This window comes from Rattus rattus, chromosome 1 (genome assembly GCF_011064425.1).
Source record: "Rattus rattus isolate New Zealand chromosome 1, Rrattus_CSIRO_v1, whole genome shotgun sequence".
Classification (NCBI taxonomy): domain Eukaryota; kingdom Metazoa; phylum Chordata; class Mammalia; order Rodentia; family Muridae; genus Rattus; species Rattus rattus.
Genome location: NC_046154.1, coordinates 55,749,949 through 55,769,099, shown reverse-complemented (window position 1 = coordinate 55,769,099; position 19,151 = coordinate 55,749,949). Strand labels below are relative to the sequence as shown.

The 19,151-nt window shown below is 47.5% G+C and overlaps 1 protein-coding gene across 1 annotated transcript in view; it reads right to left on the bottom strand.

The window, feature by feature from the left end:
• Nucleotides 1-779: 779 nt before the first annotated feature.
• Kank4 (KN motif and ankyrin repeat domains 4) overlaps nt 780-19,151 on the bottom strand; it is a 31,886-nt gene continuing 13,514 nt past the window's right edge. The window contains exons 5-9 of the mRNA XM_032901805.1: nt 18,624-18,711; nt 16,620-16,839; nt 10,956-11,098; nt 6,121-6,321; nt 780-1,421 (exon numbers count right to left, since the gene is read on the bottom strand). Of these exons, the coding sequence (XP_032757696.1) occupies nt 1,299-1,421; nt 6,121-6,321; nt 10,956-11,098; nt 16,620-16,839; nt 18,624-18,711 (775 nt within the window). The 3' untranslated portion in view covers nt 780-1,298. The remainder of the gene's footprint in view (nt 1,422-6,120; nt 6,322-10,955; nt 11,099-16,619; nt 16,840-18,623; nt 18,712-19,151) is intronic.

The following is a 19,151-nucleotide window of genomic DNA, read 5'->3' as shown; positions in this document are numbered from 1 at the left end:
ACCATTCTTTCCACCTCTAAGCAGCATCCACATGTGGGATTTTGGGCATCGCTCACAAATCCCACCGTGGGGAGGACTTTGCTGCAGAACTTCTGAAGACAACCTTTCTGGGTTATCATCCAGATTCCAAAACTGTTACAGCCGTTTCTTGTGGAGACTCCCAGAGGTAGGTTGTACGATCACTTCCACTTTGGGGATGGTGAAATTGTTACTCATGAAGACTTTGTGACTCGGCCAAGGGGTACCAAGCAAATAGGTATTCCAGGCCAAATGAGAAATCTTGCTTTAGTGTTTTCAGTGTTCAGATCACCAATTTTGATACTTGATACTCTTCCTTTTATATAAAAGATGTGTGTGTGTGTGTGTGTGTGTGTGTGTGTGTGTGATTGCATGAGACTTTCAGAGCTATGACCATGAGCCTTTCATGTGCAGGACCCAGGGGATATGGATGCTTAGGAAAGCACTATCCCTGGGAGAGATGTCTAAGGGAGAGCTCTATTCTGCCCCCACTGGCTGCTACTGCAGCCCAGGCTGGATGTTTATGCAGCAAAGATCCAGGAAGTTCTCAGAGCTGGTACCTGCTTATAGGGGCCCTGTGCTTCTAGAAATGGGTGAATGATGTTGACTTCTACAATGTCCCATTCCCAGCAAGAAGCTGGCCAATTCACTTGCTTCTCTTGTAGGTTGAGAATGGGTAAAACAACTGGACTCTGTCAAGCATGCATCTAGTATTTACCATTGGATTGGTTTTCCCCTTACTTCCATAGAGGGGATGGGATACTCAGAAGTGTCACAGCCTGGCACTGACATAACTGGGCTTAGTCCTCCTTTGCCTGAATTTAGACTCCTCTGCCATTCTCTCTAGACATGCATATTCACTGGGACATATTTGTATACATACTTGATTAAAAACAAAAAGACGGTGCCCTTTAAAACTCCATGTAAAAAGTATTGCTTTTTCTACTGTGCAAGCGTGCCCTTACCTACGTGCTTGCTACACAGGGCTGCAAAGACGACATCGTGAGGAATTCAAAGCTGAAGCTGTTTTGAATTTCTGGGCGACTCCACTGCAGCCTGCACTCTGCACCTCGCACCCTGCTCTGAACCCCATGTAGTTTGGGGGGGCTTGGCCTAAGGCAAACACTACCAAGCATCCTAATGAGCAGAACTGTATGCCGGGAATGTATTGTGCATATTTGACATAGTTTCTGTCTTGAACGGTGGCCCTCTGGCTGTGACCCCGGCCCTCTCTAAGGGCAGGGGGGGAGTCCAACAAAGGAACCTTTTGTTCTTGGCTGCTAATTCTTCTGCAGCTCCTTCAGCCCCAGGGACCTGCCGTGCTCCGAGTGGGCCCTCAGAAGCTCTGCGATTTCCACGTGGGCAGGTGAATTCAGAGCGATGGACAAAGCTGTTTGGCCGGCCTGCAGGGAAGAGAGAAATAAAATCATCCTATCCGCCTCCCCACTCAGAGGAGAGAGTGGGAGCATTGTTGACAAGGATGTTAGAAACATCAGGTGACCCAGGAGGGGATGTGACTCCAATGGCACCGGGACCACGAGACATGAGGGTCCCTTCCGCAAGAACCGCCCTCTTCCTGTGTCAGTGGGAACAGAGAAAGGGTTGCCAAACCCTCAACACTTAAGAAAATTGGAACGTAACCTTCCCTCTCAGATCTAAGAGAGCATTAGCATTTCAGTGTGTTCTCTTTGTGCTCTCTCCTGTGCAAACCTGTTGTTGGTTTTAAAGCAGTGGAATGGGGGTGTGCACGTCTCCCTAGAACCCCCCTTTACTGTAAATTACTGTGGTATGCTAGGGGATGTTTCCCCATTGTTCATCTTCATAATGCATGTCTTCTTATAGGCTGTCAAAACAGCCCATAATATACCAGAAAATTTCCACTTCCTGTTTGTTTCTATGTGTCCATGGTCATAAACTCACTGAAAAAGCATATTCTCCTTGTGCATGTATGTGTGTACGTGTTTGTGTGTGTTCACCTTCATCCATGCATGTGCACATATATGTATGTGCATACATGGTGCTGTTCCTCAGGTACTGTCTACCTTGTTCATTTTGAGACAGAGTCTCCCCCTGGCCTGGAACTTGCCAAGTAGGCAAGGTTAGCTGGGGAGTGAGCCCCCTCACAAGCATGGGTTCCAATGCCTGGATGTTTTTTACAGCTGTGGGTTCTGGGGATTAAACTCAGGTCCTCGAGATCACACTGCAAGCACTTTACTAACTGGGCTATCGCCCAGCATCCTCCCATTGCTAGTTGTTTCCTTAGGACCAGGAGCGAGCTCACAGCACTTGTGCATGTTAACAGTTCCCGACTCAAAGTCACTGTAGCACTTTCTCCAAAGCACAACCCACTCACTATGCGAAGTCCTGTAGTGTAAAGAACTAGACCTGTGGGTTCTCCTGAGACAGGGCAGCTGGCTGTACAGAGATGGAAGGAAAGTCCACACACCACGGGGTTGGAGGGTGAGCTCCACAGGGACAGCCAGTCTCTTATGAGTGGGCACAATCCTACAGCCAGCATTCCAAAAAGTCCTTGTGGATATGAGGAGCTGAACTTGGATCCTTTGCAAGAGCTATGTACACTCTCAGTCTCCAGCTCTTGCTTTCTTTTGGAGACAGTGACCTGATAAGTATTCCAGGCTAGCCTTGAATTTGCTGTCCACCCTCCCCGCTCCTTTCTATTTAGGCTGGAATCTGCTAAGTCATGTGATCAGTTCTGATCTCTGTCTCTGTCTTTCTCAGATCAGGAGCTCAGTCTGGCCTGGTCCCGGCTGCATCCTGGCATAGGTGGGCTGCCTGGCCGTGCTCAGCCCTAAACACTGTTGAAAGCTCAATCTGCATAAGCAGAGGTGTTTGGTTCAAGTTGATAAAGGAGTCAAGCAATCCCGAGGAGTCTCTGCTTTGACTGAGCAAACCCAGAACAAGGAACAGTTTTCAAGCAGGGAGTCCCCACAGTATAGAGGAGAGAGGACTGCCCCGCAGGGAATTGTCAGGGGAGAGGGAGGGCTAGCTTTACTCTGTGTTCCAAGCTGGCCTTGGCCGCCCAGAGCTTTATGTAAACAGAGTGTGCGGTGACTGTTACCATGGGAAAGTGCCACAGGGCCAGTCCCAGCGGCTATGCGTTTTCTGACAGAGTCCATCTGGAGGCGACAGCTTCCATCTGCTGGCTTCTCAGCGGAAGACACGACGGGAAGTGGGAGAAAGAGACCACCTAGGCAGGGAGAGCGTCTGCTAAATGTAAATATCTCCTGCAGACTGGGGAAGGAAGGGCACAAGGAGGCTTCTGCAGTAGCTGGATCTAGTGAGTCCTATTCTACCACACTGCAGACTTGGCATACACTTGACTGAGCTAAAACATGGAGGGTTTGCATAGATGGTGCGTGCGCGCTGCAGTGTCTTTCAATAAATAAGAACTCACCACGAACCCATAATATATCAGGTAATGATGCTCAAGCTGTAATCTCTGTCTCAGAAACGTTCCCATTTGATGGATATTCTGAAATGTCTTCCAAATAAGCCCTTCTCAGGAAGAAGCTGGCAGCCTGTGCACAGGTTTCACTACCACTCCTTGTCACGCTGAAGGTCCCCTGACACCCACTTGACGCCTAAACCTAAGGAAAGTGCCTTCAGTTCTCTGCACTTTTTAATCAAACTTAGCTGATGAGAGAAAACCATTTCCAAACATGAGTCTCTCTCCACATGAGTCTCCAGGAGATTTGTGCTGTGGAGAGCTGAGACTCCAAAGACAGGTGTTTGCTGGGATGGCAGTGTTCTGATGAGAGCTGGCACCGGGTACCAGCCTTGGTCCTTGGTGGATTCTATCAACGGTTCTCCTCTCCCTCAGCTGCTGGGAACCATATGCTCTCCCTTGTTCTGAAGACGCTGAAGTGGGAATCCTCAGTCAGGCCTGACCCAGCAGGACAGTGTGGTTGGACCCTAGGTGAGTCTTATAAATCCTGCACAAGACCACCCTGGCTAGCTATCCCTTTCAGCTCAGCTCCACAGCCAGCACCGGGCCCTGTTCTGCAGTGGCCTGCTCCTGGGTGCTGCCCTGGCTCTCCCTGCCCCAACCTTTGACCAGGTTTTTTGTTTTTTGTCTTTTGTTGTTTTTTTTTTTTTTTTTTTTTTTTTTTTGAGACAGAGTTTCTCTGTGTAGTTCTGGCTGGTCCTGGAACCTGTTTCTGGACCAAGTTAGCTTTGAGCTCAGAGGTCCACCGCCTCTGCCTCCTGAGTGCTGAGATAAAAGATGTGTGTGATCACATCTGGCTTGGTCCAGGGAATTCATAATTCTTCCCTGTTCCTGGGCACTGCAGGTGTTAATCAACCACGCATGGCTCTAGAGGCCAGGAGCACCTCCTCCTCTACTTCTGATGAACAAAAATGTCTCAGACACTACCAAACTTTCTCTGGAGGCAATGTCACCCCTTCTGAGGACCATAAGATTGACTTCAGACTGGTAGTCAACTGGCTTCTCAGTTGGGGGCCAGTCTCCCTCTGGTTTTCCTGACTTCAGATCTCCATCCTCATACCCAGCAGACACTTGCAAATGCCAAGGCCCCCACCTGCTGATATTCTTGGGACTTTGCTATCGGTGTCACAGTTCCAGCCAGCAGGTGTGGCTTAGAAACATTAAGCATTTGGGTAACTCATCTCTATAGCCATTTCACAGATGTCCACAGAGACCTAGGGTGATCTGTTCACCTATCAGAAGGCACACGGTTCCTGAACTCAGATTCAAGCTCATGAATGCCGAGTTTAAAGTCAGTTCTAACAATCACAGGCTAAGCTGTCTCCCTCATGGTTTTCCTCTACCTCCAGAAAGCTACGCAGTTCTTTCTTATTTGTGACCACCATGTGGCCCCAAGAGGGGTTCCCATTTCCTGGTTTGTTATTCTGGCCAGCCAGAGACCTTCAAAGCTCAGACCTGCTTGGCCTGCCCCATAGGCACCTCTTCCCAGACCTTCTCTGTCATCATTTCTAAGCGACTCTGGGCTACTGTTGTTCAAGCTTACTCCAGATGAGCAGCTCACAGTGGGCTCCTCAACACAGATCCTCTGTCTCACTACATGTCTGGAAAAGGAGACTACCATCCTCTACTCCTAATTCCACGTGAAAACAGAAAGGCCTGTGCTCTCTGAAGTGCTCAGAAATGGCTTTGTGGAAGCAGGGGTACACGAGAGCTGTAACTGTGGGGTTCAGCTTGGCTTGCTGATGGGATACTCCCCGTGGCACCAACAGCATCCAGGAAGAGGTGCTGTCCTTGTATAGCAATGGCCTCTCTTTCCCTCTCTAGACTTTCGTTCCCTTTGAACTTTGATGTTAAGTACAAAGACTCCAGTTTATAGCGTGAAATCATGATGCCAACATTAATGATATCAGAATCAAGCCTGAGATTGAATCTCTGCTCTAAGAATTGCTTGCTGTGTGACCCACTGTAATGATCAGACACTTGGTCACTTTGTTGTCACTGAACCTTTAGGTTTAGAGCTCATTCATTCAATTCTTGGTGAGTCACTGACATGCGGCAAATGCTCTGTTACATACGAGGGATTCAGCAGCAGGGCGAGCCCCTTCGGTGGGACAGCAGAGAGATGCTGCATCATTCATGGGCACGAGCTTAGGACAGTTGGATTCTCTCAGTTGGGCAGTGTGGGACCGCCATCTAAGGGGACTGTCACTGACTGTGCAACGCCAAGCAGGCTTGCTTGGTAGAATGGATCACTCCATGACGTAGATCTGGGTCGTGTGGATATTGTCAGTTTAAGATTACAGGATTGTCTCTATACATTTTACGTCATCATCTGGCTTCCCGGAGTCTCCCCTGGACACAGAACTATCCCATCTGAGTCGCTGGTTTTGCCAGTGGAGGCTCAGGACCAAGCCAGGCCTGGGTGTATTTCCCCAGCACAGTGTTTTAATCTTGTGAGTCTTACGGCACCATGGCTATGACCGTTTATCACCCGTTATCGTATGGAAAGCCTACACCAGCCTTAGGAGGCTGACTTCATTGCTACAGCCATATGGTTTCCTGAGTTCTGATGGCTGACAAGACACTTTTCAAGACAGGTGTTAAATACCTACTGGTTAACTGCCTGTAAATCTTACCTTGTCGGTCAGGTTGCTATTGCAGTCTGGGTGTGCCAGGAGCAGTCGCACCAGGTCCGCGTTGCCTTGGTGACAGGCCAGCATGAGGGCCGACGATCCATCATGGTCCTGCAGGTTGACATCTGCCTTGCAGCTCAGTAGTGCTTGCACCATGTCCTCCCGGTCGTGGCTGACTCCTAACATCAGTGCAGTCTGGCCTCCCTGCACAGAGAGTGGCAGGCACAGGCTGGAGCAAAACTTCTCAAGGGAATGGCCATTGATTAGATCTTCCCTCTGCCTGTGACACGGGACACATCCTTTTCTTTCTGGCTAACTTCTGCTTTCCCAGGACTCTAACCAAATCCTTTGCCCGTTCCAAAGCCTTGCCTGGCTTCCCAGCACGGGCAGTATCACAGAGCACTTGCTGATTGCTTCCCAATTTCCCTTTACTCCTAGGGGCTAAGAAGATGACACTGGGGACTGTTCTTATTTGATTTTACTCTCTGTAGTATGGAGGATTAACTTCAGGGCACCATACATGCTAGACAAATGCTCTGCTCTGGCCACCCCCGGGGACTATGTGTCAGTCTCCCCAGGGCCTAACACAAAGTATGGGATGGAAAGCAGTAACTGATGAAGCAGATGAAGGCTTTCATTCCCATGGTCATCTGTGGGCCTAGCAATGGGTTAGACTCAGAATCAACCCAAGCTCTGTCTTTGCATTTTAATGTCTGACCATGCCAGGCTCCCGTTTTCCCTGAATCTTGTTTTTTTCTGTGCTTAAAAATTCATTTCATTATTTTTCCTGTGTGTTTTCTGTGGCTCTCGTGAGAACTGAGTGAGAATATAAATTTATAGAGTATATAAATATGATAACGTGAGGTGGTAATTTTTCTGATTATAAACTGACATTCATTTCTTATTTGCAGAAGTCTGTTATATATTCCTGCTTTCTTACAGCCTTACCTTAAGACTTACTGTATTTTGCCAAACCTTTTTGTTTGACAGTTGGGCTTGTCTCTTCAGCGGGATATCAGGTTCCAAAGAATAAGACAAGGTCTATGTCTTCTCTCTCTCCAGAGCCCCTGTGGCTTTAAACCAGTGTTTCTCAACCTTCCTAAAATTTCAACCCTTTAATACGGTTCCTCATGTTGCCCTGACCCCGAACCATAACATTATTTTTGTTGCTACCTCATAACTCTAATTTTGCTACTTTATGAATCATAATATATATTATCTGTGGTTTCCAATGGTCTTAGGTGACCCCTGTGAAAAGATCATTCTACCTCAAAGGGTTCATCACCCACAGGTTGGGAACTGCTGCTCTAAACAATGTCTTTCACCTCAGAAGCAGCGAGGACATGCTGCTGGTGTAAGTTCAATCACCTTGGCCATAAAGAGGACTTGGAGTCTGAAATCCCTGCCTGTGCCACGGCACTTGTGTGGACCAGACACACCCGTTCATCTCCGCACCATCTCCTGATGTGGTAGGACTGGGACAGTTAGGACACAGCCTGCCTCGTGGGGCTGAGGAAAGACCCAAGAGCTTAGCAAGGTAGGTAAGTGTCCGCTGCCATTATCTCTATGGGGATTACAAACGACAGTGTGTGGCAATTGCTTAGTTAGTGAGCGTATGAATTACTAGGTTCTCCAAGCCTCCATTTCTCTGGAATGCAGACAGATCTCTCCAGAGACTGCTGTTTGCCTTCCGGAGTGTGATTACTTAGCCTAGAGGTAATGGTTGCTCACTAGATTAACTAGCCTTGAGGTCTTCTCTCCCCAACCACTCCTAAAGCCAGGTGCCACTGCAGAAAGCCTTCTTATCTGTCCCTCTGTCCCTCTGCTCTACTCTGGGGCTCTTCTCCCTTATCTTTCTTCTGGTCTAGATTGATACAACTTGTTTCAGTAATTGGTCATTTCCAGACCCTGGAGATAGGAAGATGTATCCTTCCCTCAAAACTCTCAGCTCTCTCCCATCCTGCTGGACACAGCCACCTCCCACAGAGTCCCAGGGAAGTCAGGAGAACAGATGCAGGTTTAATCCCTGGCTTCCCTTTAGTGACACAGACAAAACTCTGACCCTCCCAGAGACAACTGTACCTCTGGGCAGAGACTTTGATCATGGTGAGCATTCCCTTTTCCCATTAAAAAAAAAAAAAAAACCAACAACAACCAATCAACATGCTTGTTAGGATAATAGTATTTGAATATGGAATGTTCTGGAATAAGAGTTGTATGTGGATGAGAATACTTTGAAAATCAGAAAGTGAGTTACAAATACCTGTATGCTGCCATCAGTAGGAAGCTATTAGACCACAGAAACATACGTTTTTTTCACAAATGCTGTTTCCTGCATGTGTGTTATGTGTATGTGCAATATGTGTGTGCAAGGTGTGTCTGCAGCTGTGCGAGAGTGATGCTTTGTAACTCTCCCTCATACTCCTTTGCTGGCAGCCAGCACCCTCAGCAATCCTCCTGCCTCTGCTCCCCACAGACCTGGGTTCAGGTGTGTGCAGACCCATGCCCACCCTTTTAATGTCAGAATGGAGATCTGTCTTAGTTTGGGTTCCACTGCTGTGAACAGATACCAAGGCAACTCTTATAAAGGACAACACTCGGTTGGGGCTGGCTTACAGGTTCAGAGGTTTAGTCCATTATCATCATGGCGAGAAGCACAGCGATGTCCAAGCAGGCATGGCACTGGAGGAACAGAGTTCTACATCTTCATTCAAAGGAAGCCAGAAGCAGACTGTTTTCAGGCAGCTAGGAGGACGGTCTCAAAGTCCACCCCAACAGTGACACACTTCCTCCAACAAGGCCACACCTACCCCAACAAGGCACACCTCCTAACAGTGCCATGCCCTGGGCCAAGCATTTTAAACCAGCACAGGATCCAAACTAAGGTCCTCATGCTTGAGCAGCAAGAGCTCTAACTACCGAAGCCTTCTCTGAGCCCCTGAGAGCTCTTAGATGAGTTGTGCAAAGTGACCTTGTAGCCATCAGGCTCTGTCAGCAACTTGGGGGAGTGCAGAAGAGCAGAGCTCAACACAAATATTTAAACAGTTTCAGTATTATTGTTTTGTGTTTTGCCTGCATGCCTGTGCTGGACGAGGTCAGAAGAAGGCATCAGATTCTCCGGAACTGGGGTTACAGATGGTTGTGAACAGCCATGTCGATGCTGGAAATCAAACCTGGGTCCTCTGGAAAAGCATCCAGTGCTCTTAGCCAACAAACCATATCTCCAGCCCCCAGATGCTCTTTTAAAGTTTCCACAGCCAACAGCTTTGGAAGAGGCTGTGTCTCCCAGGGCAGGGCAGGGCAGGTTTGCTGTCTTTTAAAAAAGACTCAGCTTCTTCAAGTTCGGGGTTATTTTCTTGTAATACAATTACTGTGACTTGCTGACAAGTGTCCTCATATGTTAAAGACTCATTACCTGGTCTGTGGAACCACTGGGAGGTGTGGTGGATCCTGAAACACGGGGTCTGGTGGGAATAAGTTATTCACTGAGGTTCGCCCTTGAAGGGAATACTAGAAATATATTCATTCTCTCTCTCTCTCTCTCTCTCTCTCTCTCTCTCTCTCTCTCTCTCTCTCTCTCTCTCTCTCCTGTGTGTGTGTGTTCCTCTCTTCCTCCCTTCCTCTTCTCCTTTCCTATTTCTGCAGTGAGGTAACAGTTTCCGACTGTGTGTTCCTTCCATGACACTCTTTCTCACTACTGGGGAAAAGGCGATAAGACCGAACAGCCATAGACTGACAACTCTGAAACCATAAGCCCAGATAAATTCTTCTTTTGTATAAATCCCTGAGAACGACCCAGGCTCTCAAACATAGATGCAAACATCCACTGCCACTACGTCCCTTCATGATAAGTGACTTATTTCAGGCATTGCTCATTCTGGTTAGAGGATAAGGAGGTGAGGAAAGACAGACTTGATTTAAGACCCAGCTAGGATAAGGACCAAAGAGGTATGCTAGGCATTTTAGCTCGGTTGCAGCAAATTCTACAGTAAGCCTCTGGGTTAGAAGAGCCCTGGGAGGTAAGTAAGTGACTGGTATTAGGTCCCACCTACTCTGCTACCTAAATTCTCCATTGGTCTGGTGGAGATTCATGACTCTGTTAAAAAGACTTGGGCGAACTGGAGACATGGAGTTAAGTATGGATTGCTCTAACCGATGATATGAATTTGGTTCTTGGCATGCATTTGGGGAGCTCACAATTGCCTATAAATCCAGTTCCTGGAGACCTGACACCTCTGGCCTCTAAAGGTACATGGTAGACAGAGCTACACTTAAAAATAATAAAATAGCCAGGTATGATGGCACATGCCTTAACCCCAGTACTTGGGAGGCAGATCTCTAAGCTTGAGGCCAGCCTGGTCTATAAAGTGAGTTCCAGGGCAGCGTGGGTTACACAGAGAAACTCTGTCTCAAAAATACAACACATTAAAAAAAAAAAAAAGACTCTAGGAAGAGAGGACATGACAGGTAATTAAGCTTCCTAAGTGTCCTGGGTCAAGATCTGATGAGTCACTCACAAAGGTGACTGATAGCAGCAGCCGACCAGCAAAGCTCTTCCCGAAAGCTAACTAACATTTGAAATTTAGTTGCAGAAGTTAAGTCCCGATGGAATTTGCCCTGTTTTAGTCAGTGACCCTTGCACCAGCTTCTCTAGGTCCCAAGAGCTTTTAAGGAAAACCAAGCATTGGAGCTTTGGATAGATGCTATCTGGGGGCCCAGCATTCGGAAGTAGAAAACTCTCCATGGATCCACACGGAATTCCTCACCATACTGGCAGAATAAAACTGGAGGGTGTTGTGTTCGTCAAGAAGCAGAGAGATCAAGTGCTCTCCACCTACCTGAGTTGCTTGTATGTTCACGTTCCCTTCTCGTAAGAGCTTCCAGACGACCGCCATGTCTTCTTTTGTCTCCGGAGAAGCCAAGGGCGTGATCATCACAGCAGTGTAGCCAGCTTTGTTCTGATGATCCACATTGCAGACACCTACGAAGGCAGGAATGGGCGCTGGAAGAGCTGAGTTAAAACCACACCGCTCCTCAAGAGTGGACAGGATGCTGCTTGCCAGCTCACACTGTTGACTAGTGTTTCCACAGCTCACATTGTTAGCAGCCATTGCAGTTAGCTAACCTTCTCTAGAGATTTTCTGAGGATGCCCAGCAAAGGAGGACCACAAAAGGGGCAGCCATAGACGAGGGGTCAATGTTGATGACTTTATTTTGTAAACCTGGGCATAGCACAGCTCTTTCTAGATGAGGATGTTAAAAGCCAGAGAAATCCAGGGTCTTCCTAAGGACTCATGAACCATGGACCAGGGGCAGAAAAACAATTCAAGACAAACAGTGAAGAGTCTTTGAGGGAAGGAAAGAGCTTCCTAATTTGAATACCAGAATAGTGGAGAACATGCTTTTCGTGGTAGAATGACAAACTGGCATCCTTTAAAGACAAAGTAATGAGTGAGAAGGTAAAAGTGTAGCCCCCAAGATACACTTTCATGTCCTTCTGCATCAAAGATGAGGCAGGATTACACACACGGATTGCGACCTGTGACCCAAATGACAACACAACAGGACAGTTCTGAGTGGAAACTCAAATCATCTCGTGCGGTTGCTTACTGCAGAATGCTGTGTGTCTCAATAGATCAGGACAAAAATTATGGTTATTATAAATAATCACCAAGGAGAGCACATAGTAAATACCAGAGGCCCTAGCAGCAGCCATTGGTATCATCATTCAGAATGACACTCGTGTAGACTTAGGTATTTGTTACAACAGATCTGATTTACGAACAAATATCGGGCCTCCTTGTACGTTTTGAGAGAAAGAAAAAAAAATCTGATATTCTTTCATCACACTCAAAGAATATTTCTGAAATGTGCCGTAGGAACATAGACACAGCAGACATAGAAAACCAGGTCTGGCTCCTTTGTAACAGTCTTCTTCCCTGGGGCGCCCACCATTGTTATGACCAGGCCCACAGGTGACAAAAACTATGTGACAACTCTATTGATCCTCACTATGACCAAAAAAATAAGTGAACCCATTGGGCCAGTGGGTAAAAGCACTTGCCATCAACCTGACAACACGAGTTCAATCCCTGGGTCCTACATGGTGGAAGAGGAGGACAAACTCTCACAAGTTTTCCTGTGACTTTTACATGTACACTGTGGCACATGTGTCCCTACCCTCATAAATAAACATAATTAATAAAAGAAGAAGAAGAAGTGGATCCTGGACTGCCACATTCTTTTTTTTTTTTTTTAAGTTTTATTTATTGTACATGAGTACACTGCAGCTGTCTTCAGACACACCAGAAGAGGGCATCAGATCTTATTACAGATGGTTGTGAGCCACGGTGTGGTTGCTAGGAATTGAACTCAGGACCTCTGGAAGAGCAGTCAGTGCTCTTAATCACTGATCCATCTCTCCAGCCCCTGGGCTGCCTTCTTAATACATTTTAATTGTTACCCTTGCCTGATTTATGTTTGCTTTAAGAAGTGCAGATGTCTCTTTAGAAACATGATCTGGGGGTTGGATATTTAGCTCAGTGGTAGAGCGCTTGCCTAGCATGCGCAAGGCCCTGAGTTCGGTCCCTAGCTCTGAAAAAAAAAGAAAAAAAAAAGAAAGAAAGAAAAAACAAACAGAAACATGATCTGTAGCACAGTAGTGATGTCTCTCTGCTCCGCAGAGCACAGAAGGAGAAACCCATATTCCTCCAGCAGCTGCTTTTGAGCAGTGCCCAGTGGGCAAGTCAACCATCCATGGAGGAGAGAGGGGAAGGCTCTCAACTGAGCATGTTTCCATTCAACAAGCCGCAATGACATTCAGGCAAAATAAAGGACACAACACCGAGAATTGCCCACAGAGGGGTGCTCTGTGGCTCCCTCCTCAATAATCACGCACTTAGCCATGTACCTTCCGGGCGTGTCATAACCGCCCTCTGAAGGGAGCCCAGATTTGGAGGGTGACAGCTCTGCCTTTTGCTGATGAGGAGGAACGCCACATTCAGCTCCATGTCCTCAGCCAGCCTTCAGCCCCTTTGCCTGTGTTTATTCAGCTATTTCAGTGTGTCGGTGGGGAAGGTTTCAAGGTAGATGAGTGTGAGCCGGGCTCTTGGTTAGCTGCAGCAAGAACTTACTGCCCCCAGATCTCAGGTTGTTCATGCAGACTCTGCCTGGCTCACTCTGAGCAGACGTTGAGCAGACTTCAAGCCTTGGGGCTTCCTAAAGACAAGGGTTACATGCAGCCCCATGTTTCTAGTCTTTGTGGTCTTCGTGCAAATGATAGATGCTTTCAATCCTCATCATCCATTCCTGGGAACCTGCTTGGGCAGTAGAAACAGATCTTGTTTGGCCTCTTACTGGCTCTGGACTTCAATCTCACTCGTGACATCTTCCTGTCTGTTTACTCACCTGGGAAATGCGGCTGGTTTCTGGTCCACAACCGTGTGAGGATTGTGGGCATATGAAGGTGCATGTGCATCGTCATACTAAATCATAAGGATTGTGGGTGTATGAAGGTGCATGTGCATCGTCATACTAAATCATAAGGATTATGGGCGTATGAAGGTGCATGTGCATTGTCATATTGAATCAGTGTAGCTGCCACTGCTCCTGCCGTGCTATCACCCCCCAACAAGGAGCCTGAGACACAGAACAGGGCCGTGTTCTTCCGCACTAGTACTGCACCCACTAAGGCTACCCCATCCTGATGGTAGCCTGGAGCCTGTGGAGAAGGCAGAGCAGCCCCGCTGACTCAGTGCCAGAACTCTAATTTAACCCCTTGATGATGTCAGTATCAGAGAGAATTACAGGCTGCCAATGTGTATGGCACCTGTGATGCTCCTGGGAAGAACCTCAAGTTGACTTAACAGAGCTGTGCAAAGTTGTAAGTGTATAAGAGTCACCCCTCTTTCCTTCACTTAACTACTGGGAACCAATAGTTGGTTGCCGGGTGTTTTGAGACCGAGTCTGTACTGTAGCCCAGGCTGGCAATTCTCTACGTAGCCCAGGCTGGTCTCGAGTTTATGGCGTTCCTCCTGTTTCAGCCATCCACATGCTAGGATTACAGACAGGAGCTTTCCGGTCGAGTTGTATTTTACATTTTTAAAAAATATTTGTGTGTGTGTGTGTGTGTGTGTTGTGTGTGTGTGTGTGTGTGTGTGTGTGTAGGTGTAGGTGTAGGTGTAGGTGTATAGGTGTGTGTGTGTAGGTGTGTGTGTGTGTAGGTGTATAGGTGTGTGTGTAGGTGTGTATGTGTAGGTGTGTGTGTGTGTGTGTATGTAGGTGTAGTGTGTGTGTGTAGGTGTGTGTGTGTATGTAGGTGTGTGTAGGTGTTTGTGTGTGTGTAGGTGTATAGGTGTGTGGGTGTATAGGTGTGTAGATGTGTGTGTGTGTGTAGGTGTGTGTGTGTAGGTGTGTGTTATTATTCACACGGGGAGATCAGAGGACAATTTTCAAGAGTCAGTTCTATCCTTCTATTATGTGGGTCCTAGGAATCAAACTCAGGTTGTCAGATTGGCAGCAAGCCACCACCTCAGATCCTAGATCTGGAATTCTTTCTTATTTTTCTTTTTAATATCTTATTTTTATTTTATGTATATGAGCATTTTGACTGCATATATATATGTATATATATACACACATGTATGTGTTTATGCATATATCAATTACTGATAGCCTTCTGAACATTTTACCTGAATGACCCGCCGGATATCTGAAACCCCCCTAAGTTGACCGCTGCATCTCTCACGCCTGGTCCTTCCTGTTTATAGTACCATCCCCTTCTCAGCCACCGGAGCTTGACACATCCTGGCACTCTCCTCACCTCACGGCTGGTTCATCTCTTTCACCCTTTGGATGTGACCACCTCCACCTACTGTACGCGTGCACTGTCTCTCTGTGGACCCCTGAGATGCCCTCCGGTCTGCTTGTCACCTCCTCAACTGTGGCCAACCCAGTCCTACCTTGAGTCACACTTCTGAAGGATTTATCGACCATGTGCTTTCCACACAAAAACTGATCAGCTGCCCAGCACCTTCCAAACATCGTTCAAGTGCCATCGGTACCCAAGGTTCTGCCTGTTGCCTCCAGTTTACCTTCCCAGCCTTAGTTCACCCACTGTCCAAGCCAGGAGCTTTTTGTTTCTCGCGTCCCACAGAGTTCTCTTCTAGGATTTCTCAGGCTGCTCTGTGCACCTTTGCTGCTCTGAACTGGACTTGCCTCACTTCATCTTCAGATCACATCTAAGTTCCTCTCCTGAGGCATCACCCCATCCCATGCTGATTTTTTAAAAACTCATCTTAACATTTTTTTTTTTTTGGTTCTTTTTTTCGGAGCTGGGGACCGAACCCAGGGCCTTGCGCTTCCTAGGCAAGCACTCTACCACTGAGCTAAATCCCCAACCCCTTAACATTTTATACATATAGGTGTTTAGCCTTCATGTATGTATGTGTCCTGCATGCATGTATGCCTGTTACCTGTGGAGGCCAGAAGAGGGTGTCGGGCCACTGGAACTAGAGTTACAGACAGGCGTGAGCCTCCATGTGGGTGCCGGGAATTGAACCTGGGTCCTCTGGAAATGTGACCTGTTCTTATTGATGAGCCCCAAGTCTGACTTAAGCTATAAGCTTTGGAGAAATGGAGGGCTCACTCCTGGGTCACCTTTGCATTCCTGATTCATAAGTCATAAGTAACCAATAGACACTTGGGGAGAGATGCCCAAGTCAAACTGGACTCATGCCTTCATTAAATACTGTTTTAAGGAGAAGGTGGTTTTTCCTAAAATGTGGAACAGCTCTGGAGTTAGGCAGAGCAAATGCAAAATCTACTCTACGACCTCAGCAACTTCTCTAACCCCAAGTCACAGTTTGCTTAACTGCAATGTGAAAGCTATTTTACTGATGACACCTTAGGGGTGCAAGGAAGATGTGCAAGCCTGTGATGATTTCAACATTACACAGCAAAACAAGGGGCCGGAGAGATGGCTCAGTGGTTAAGAGCACTGGCTGCTCTCTCAGAGGTCCTGAATTCCATTCCCAGCAACCACATGGTGGCTCACAACCATCTGTAGTGGGATCTGATGCCCTCTTCTGGTGTGTCTGAAGAGAGCAAAGTGTACTCACATGCATAAAATAAGTAAATAAATCTTAAAAAAAAACCCCAAACAATAGCAACCAAACATGCTTTAATCCCAGCTCTCCACAGGCAGAGGGAGGAGGATTTCTGTGAGTTTGAGGCCAGCCTGGTCTACATAGTGAGTTCCAGGATAGCCTGAGCAACCTAGTGAAACACTGTCTCAAAAAGAAAAAAAAAAAACAAGAAAAAAAATAGCAGGCAAATGACCCATTTCTGTTCCTGGACTACAACAAGAACTCAGTAGGAGAAGGAAATATGATACAAAAAGACGCTTACTGTAGTCCTAGCTACTGACGAGGCTGAGGCAGGAGAATGATTTGGGGTCAGGCATTCAGGAGGTAGGGACACAGACTGTAACCGCCATTTCTGACCTGTGTCCAGCAGAAGCTTGGCAATGGCGAAGTTGGAGTGCGACACACTGTAGTGAAGGGCTGTGTTCCCGCTTCGGTCAGCCAAGTTGACAAGTAGCTTCAGAAGATGTGGAGACTGAGGCTGGACCTCGAGGAGGCAGGCGGCCACGGCCTCGGGGCTAGATAACTTCCGGCTGGACACGCGGAACCACTCCTGGCTGATGGTATTCAAGCTTTGCCTCTGAAATGGGAGAAGACTCTGATGACAAGAGCTTCCTGGCCTGGGTGCCCTAGTTGGAGCTCTCAGTGGCCCTTGGATAAGCCAGCTTCGGATGCACCTCTCTCCTCACTTCCCCTCAGCCCTTCGTATGACTTATCGGGGGTCTGAGATGGAAGGACCACGATCCCTGCGGCACACTCAAGGCCTGTGTGATTCTACCCCCTCACACCCCCTACTTCCCATCTATCGGCAACCATGTTTAAAACAAATATGGAGAGACATCAGTTCTGTGTGTGACAAGCCCAAGTGGTTAAGGCCACATGTTTAGAATATTTATCTAATATTTATCTAAAGGCAAGAGATGCTACCGGGATGTGGTGATTTTAAATGACCTTATTCTCGTTCTGGAAGTTATTAAATTCGCATGACCAGACATACGTTCTAGCTGAGCTGTGTGAGCATACACCCTCATCAAATATTTCTTGTCCCCGTTATAACCCAGGTCTGGCATCCTTGTTTTCATAGTTCTGAAGGGTGAGGCAATTTTAAAACCTACTTTGTCTCTCAGGCAAGGTCAAGGTGAGGGAGAATCCCATCCTAAGGTGTGATTTAATACGGGCGGTGCTAAACTTGCATAAATGTAGATTTTTCCAGAACAGAAACAGAAGAATTATTTGTGGCTGAAACACTTCTAGGAATTCAACTATCTTCTTGATCTACGGAATCAAGAAAATATGGAGGAAGGCCCTGGTATGGTGGAATATAGTGGTAGATTTTAAACAAAGAGCTTAATGAGCACCCAGTTCTCAGCACACAGTGACAGGCAGAGGCAGGAGGATCAGAAAGCTCAAGGTCATGGCAATATAGTGAGTTTGAGATCAGGTCGGGCTGCAGGAGAATTTATCTCAGGATGAACGGACAGTTAGAACAGAGCTTAGTTATGTAATTTGAGCACCAGGAGTCTCCATCAACTGCCACCTCACGTATTGGCTTCTAAGCAGTCTGGGAAATGCTATTTGCCAAATCCGCTAAGATAAAAAATAAAAAATTAAAAAACAAAAAACAGGAGAGCTAGGCAGGTAACAAACACGGTTGAATCGATCGGTTTGATCTCCGGGCTGCCCTGCTGAGGAAGCGAACAGTCTTGAAAGCGCTTACGGGTTTTTTTCATTTCGGGCCTGACAGCTGTCTCCTGGCCCAGCCCAGTAGCTCTTGATTAAAAATAGAACATAGGAATCACAGGTTCAAATCTCCGTGGGACATGAGGGTGGGGGAGATCGAATGGAGGTGTGTTCTGACTTCTGGTCTCTTGACCCGTGAGTATACATTAAGCAAAGCAGTGGCGTAGAAGAATCAAATGTGGGGGCTCAAGGGTGATGGAGACAGACCACCAATCACTGTCATTTACTAACGAGGAAACCAGGCCTGGGCACTGAGTTAACCGGAAGTAGGACCCAGCCATGTGCCTTTTTTTTTTTTTTTTGTCGAATCTTTGTGTAGCCCTGGCTATCCTAGAACTTGCTCTGTAGACCAGGCTGGCCTTGAACTCAAGAGGTCCACCTCCCTCTGCCTCCTGAGTGCTGAGATTAAAGGCAGGTGCCACCGCCCGGCTCGGCCAGCTTGCTTGTGTGTATTAACCCTACTCTTCCCTCAGTCTAGCCTATCTCCTGCAGGAACAGCATTTGTGTAAACCGTAGAATGCCTGAGGGGAGGCTCACGTGTGTCCACACACACTGCTGCCTTAGGTAAGGGACCAAAGTCACCCCCATCGGAAACCTCTGTGCGACACTGAAAAATCTGAGTACCAGGAGCTGCTTGTTGGTGGCCCCGGCTTCCGGCAGGTGCTGGCTCAGTGCCTGGCATGCGTTAAGAAACTCCTCTGAGGGTTTATATCTAAGGAAAATAGAGAGATTGCATATCAGCTTCAACGCACTGACAAAAAGGACTTTCACGCTCCACTTTCAGCAGCTCAAATAGTCAAGAGGGCGACTTTTCCACAATGAGGGACGTTCCTGAACAACATGGCTGCTCGGAGCTTTTTGTGGCTCTGAAGTCAGGCTCTGTCTTTTCACGCTGCTTTTGGCAGGGGCTGGAACAGCTGAGGAAGACGTGCGGCAAGGGCCCAATGGTAGTCACTGTCCTGCCCGGAAGGAAAGTGTTGCTGTCCCACCTGGGCGCACAGGAAAAGCCAAAGAACCCAGCCCGTGCCTGCAGACTCTTCCCGTTAGTCCTCCATGAAGGACAGCACACGGGAGCCAAGCGGGTGGAATGAGAGCCTGTGAGGCTGGCGTGATACGTGGCAGGGACTTCTCCCATCACTGTGAGGACATCCT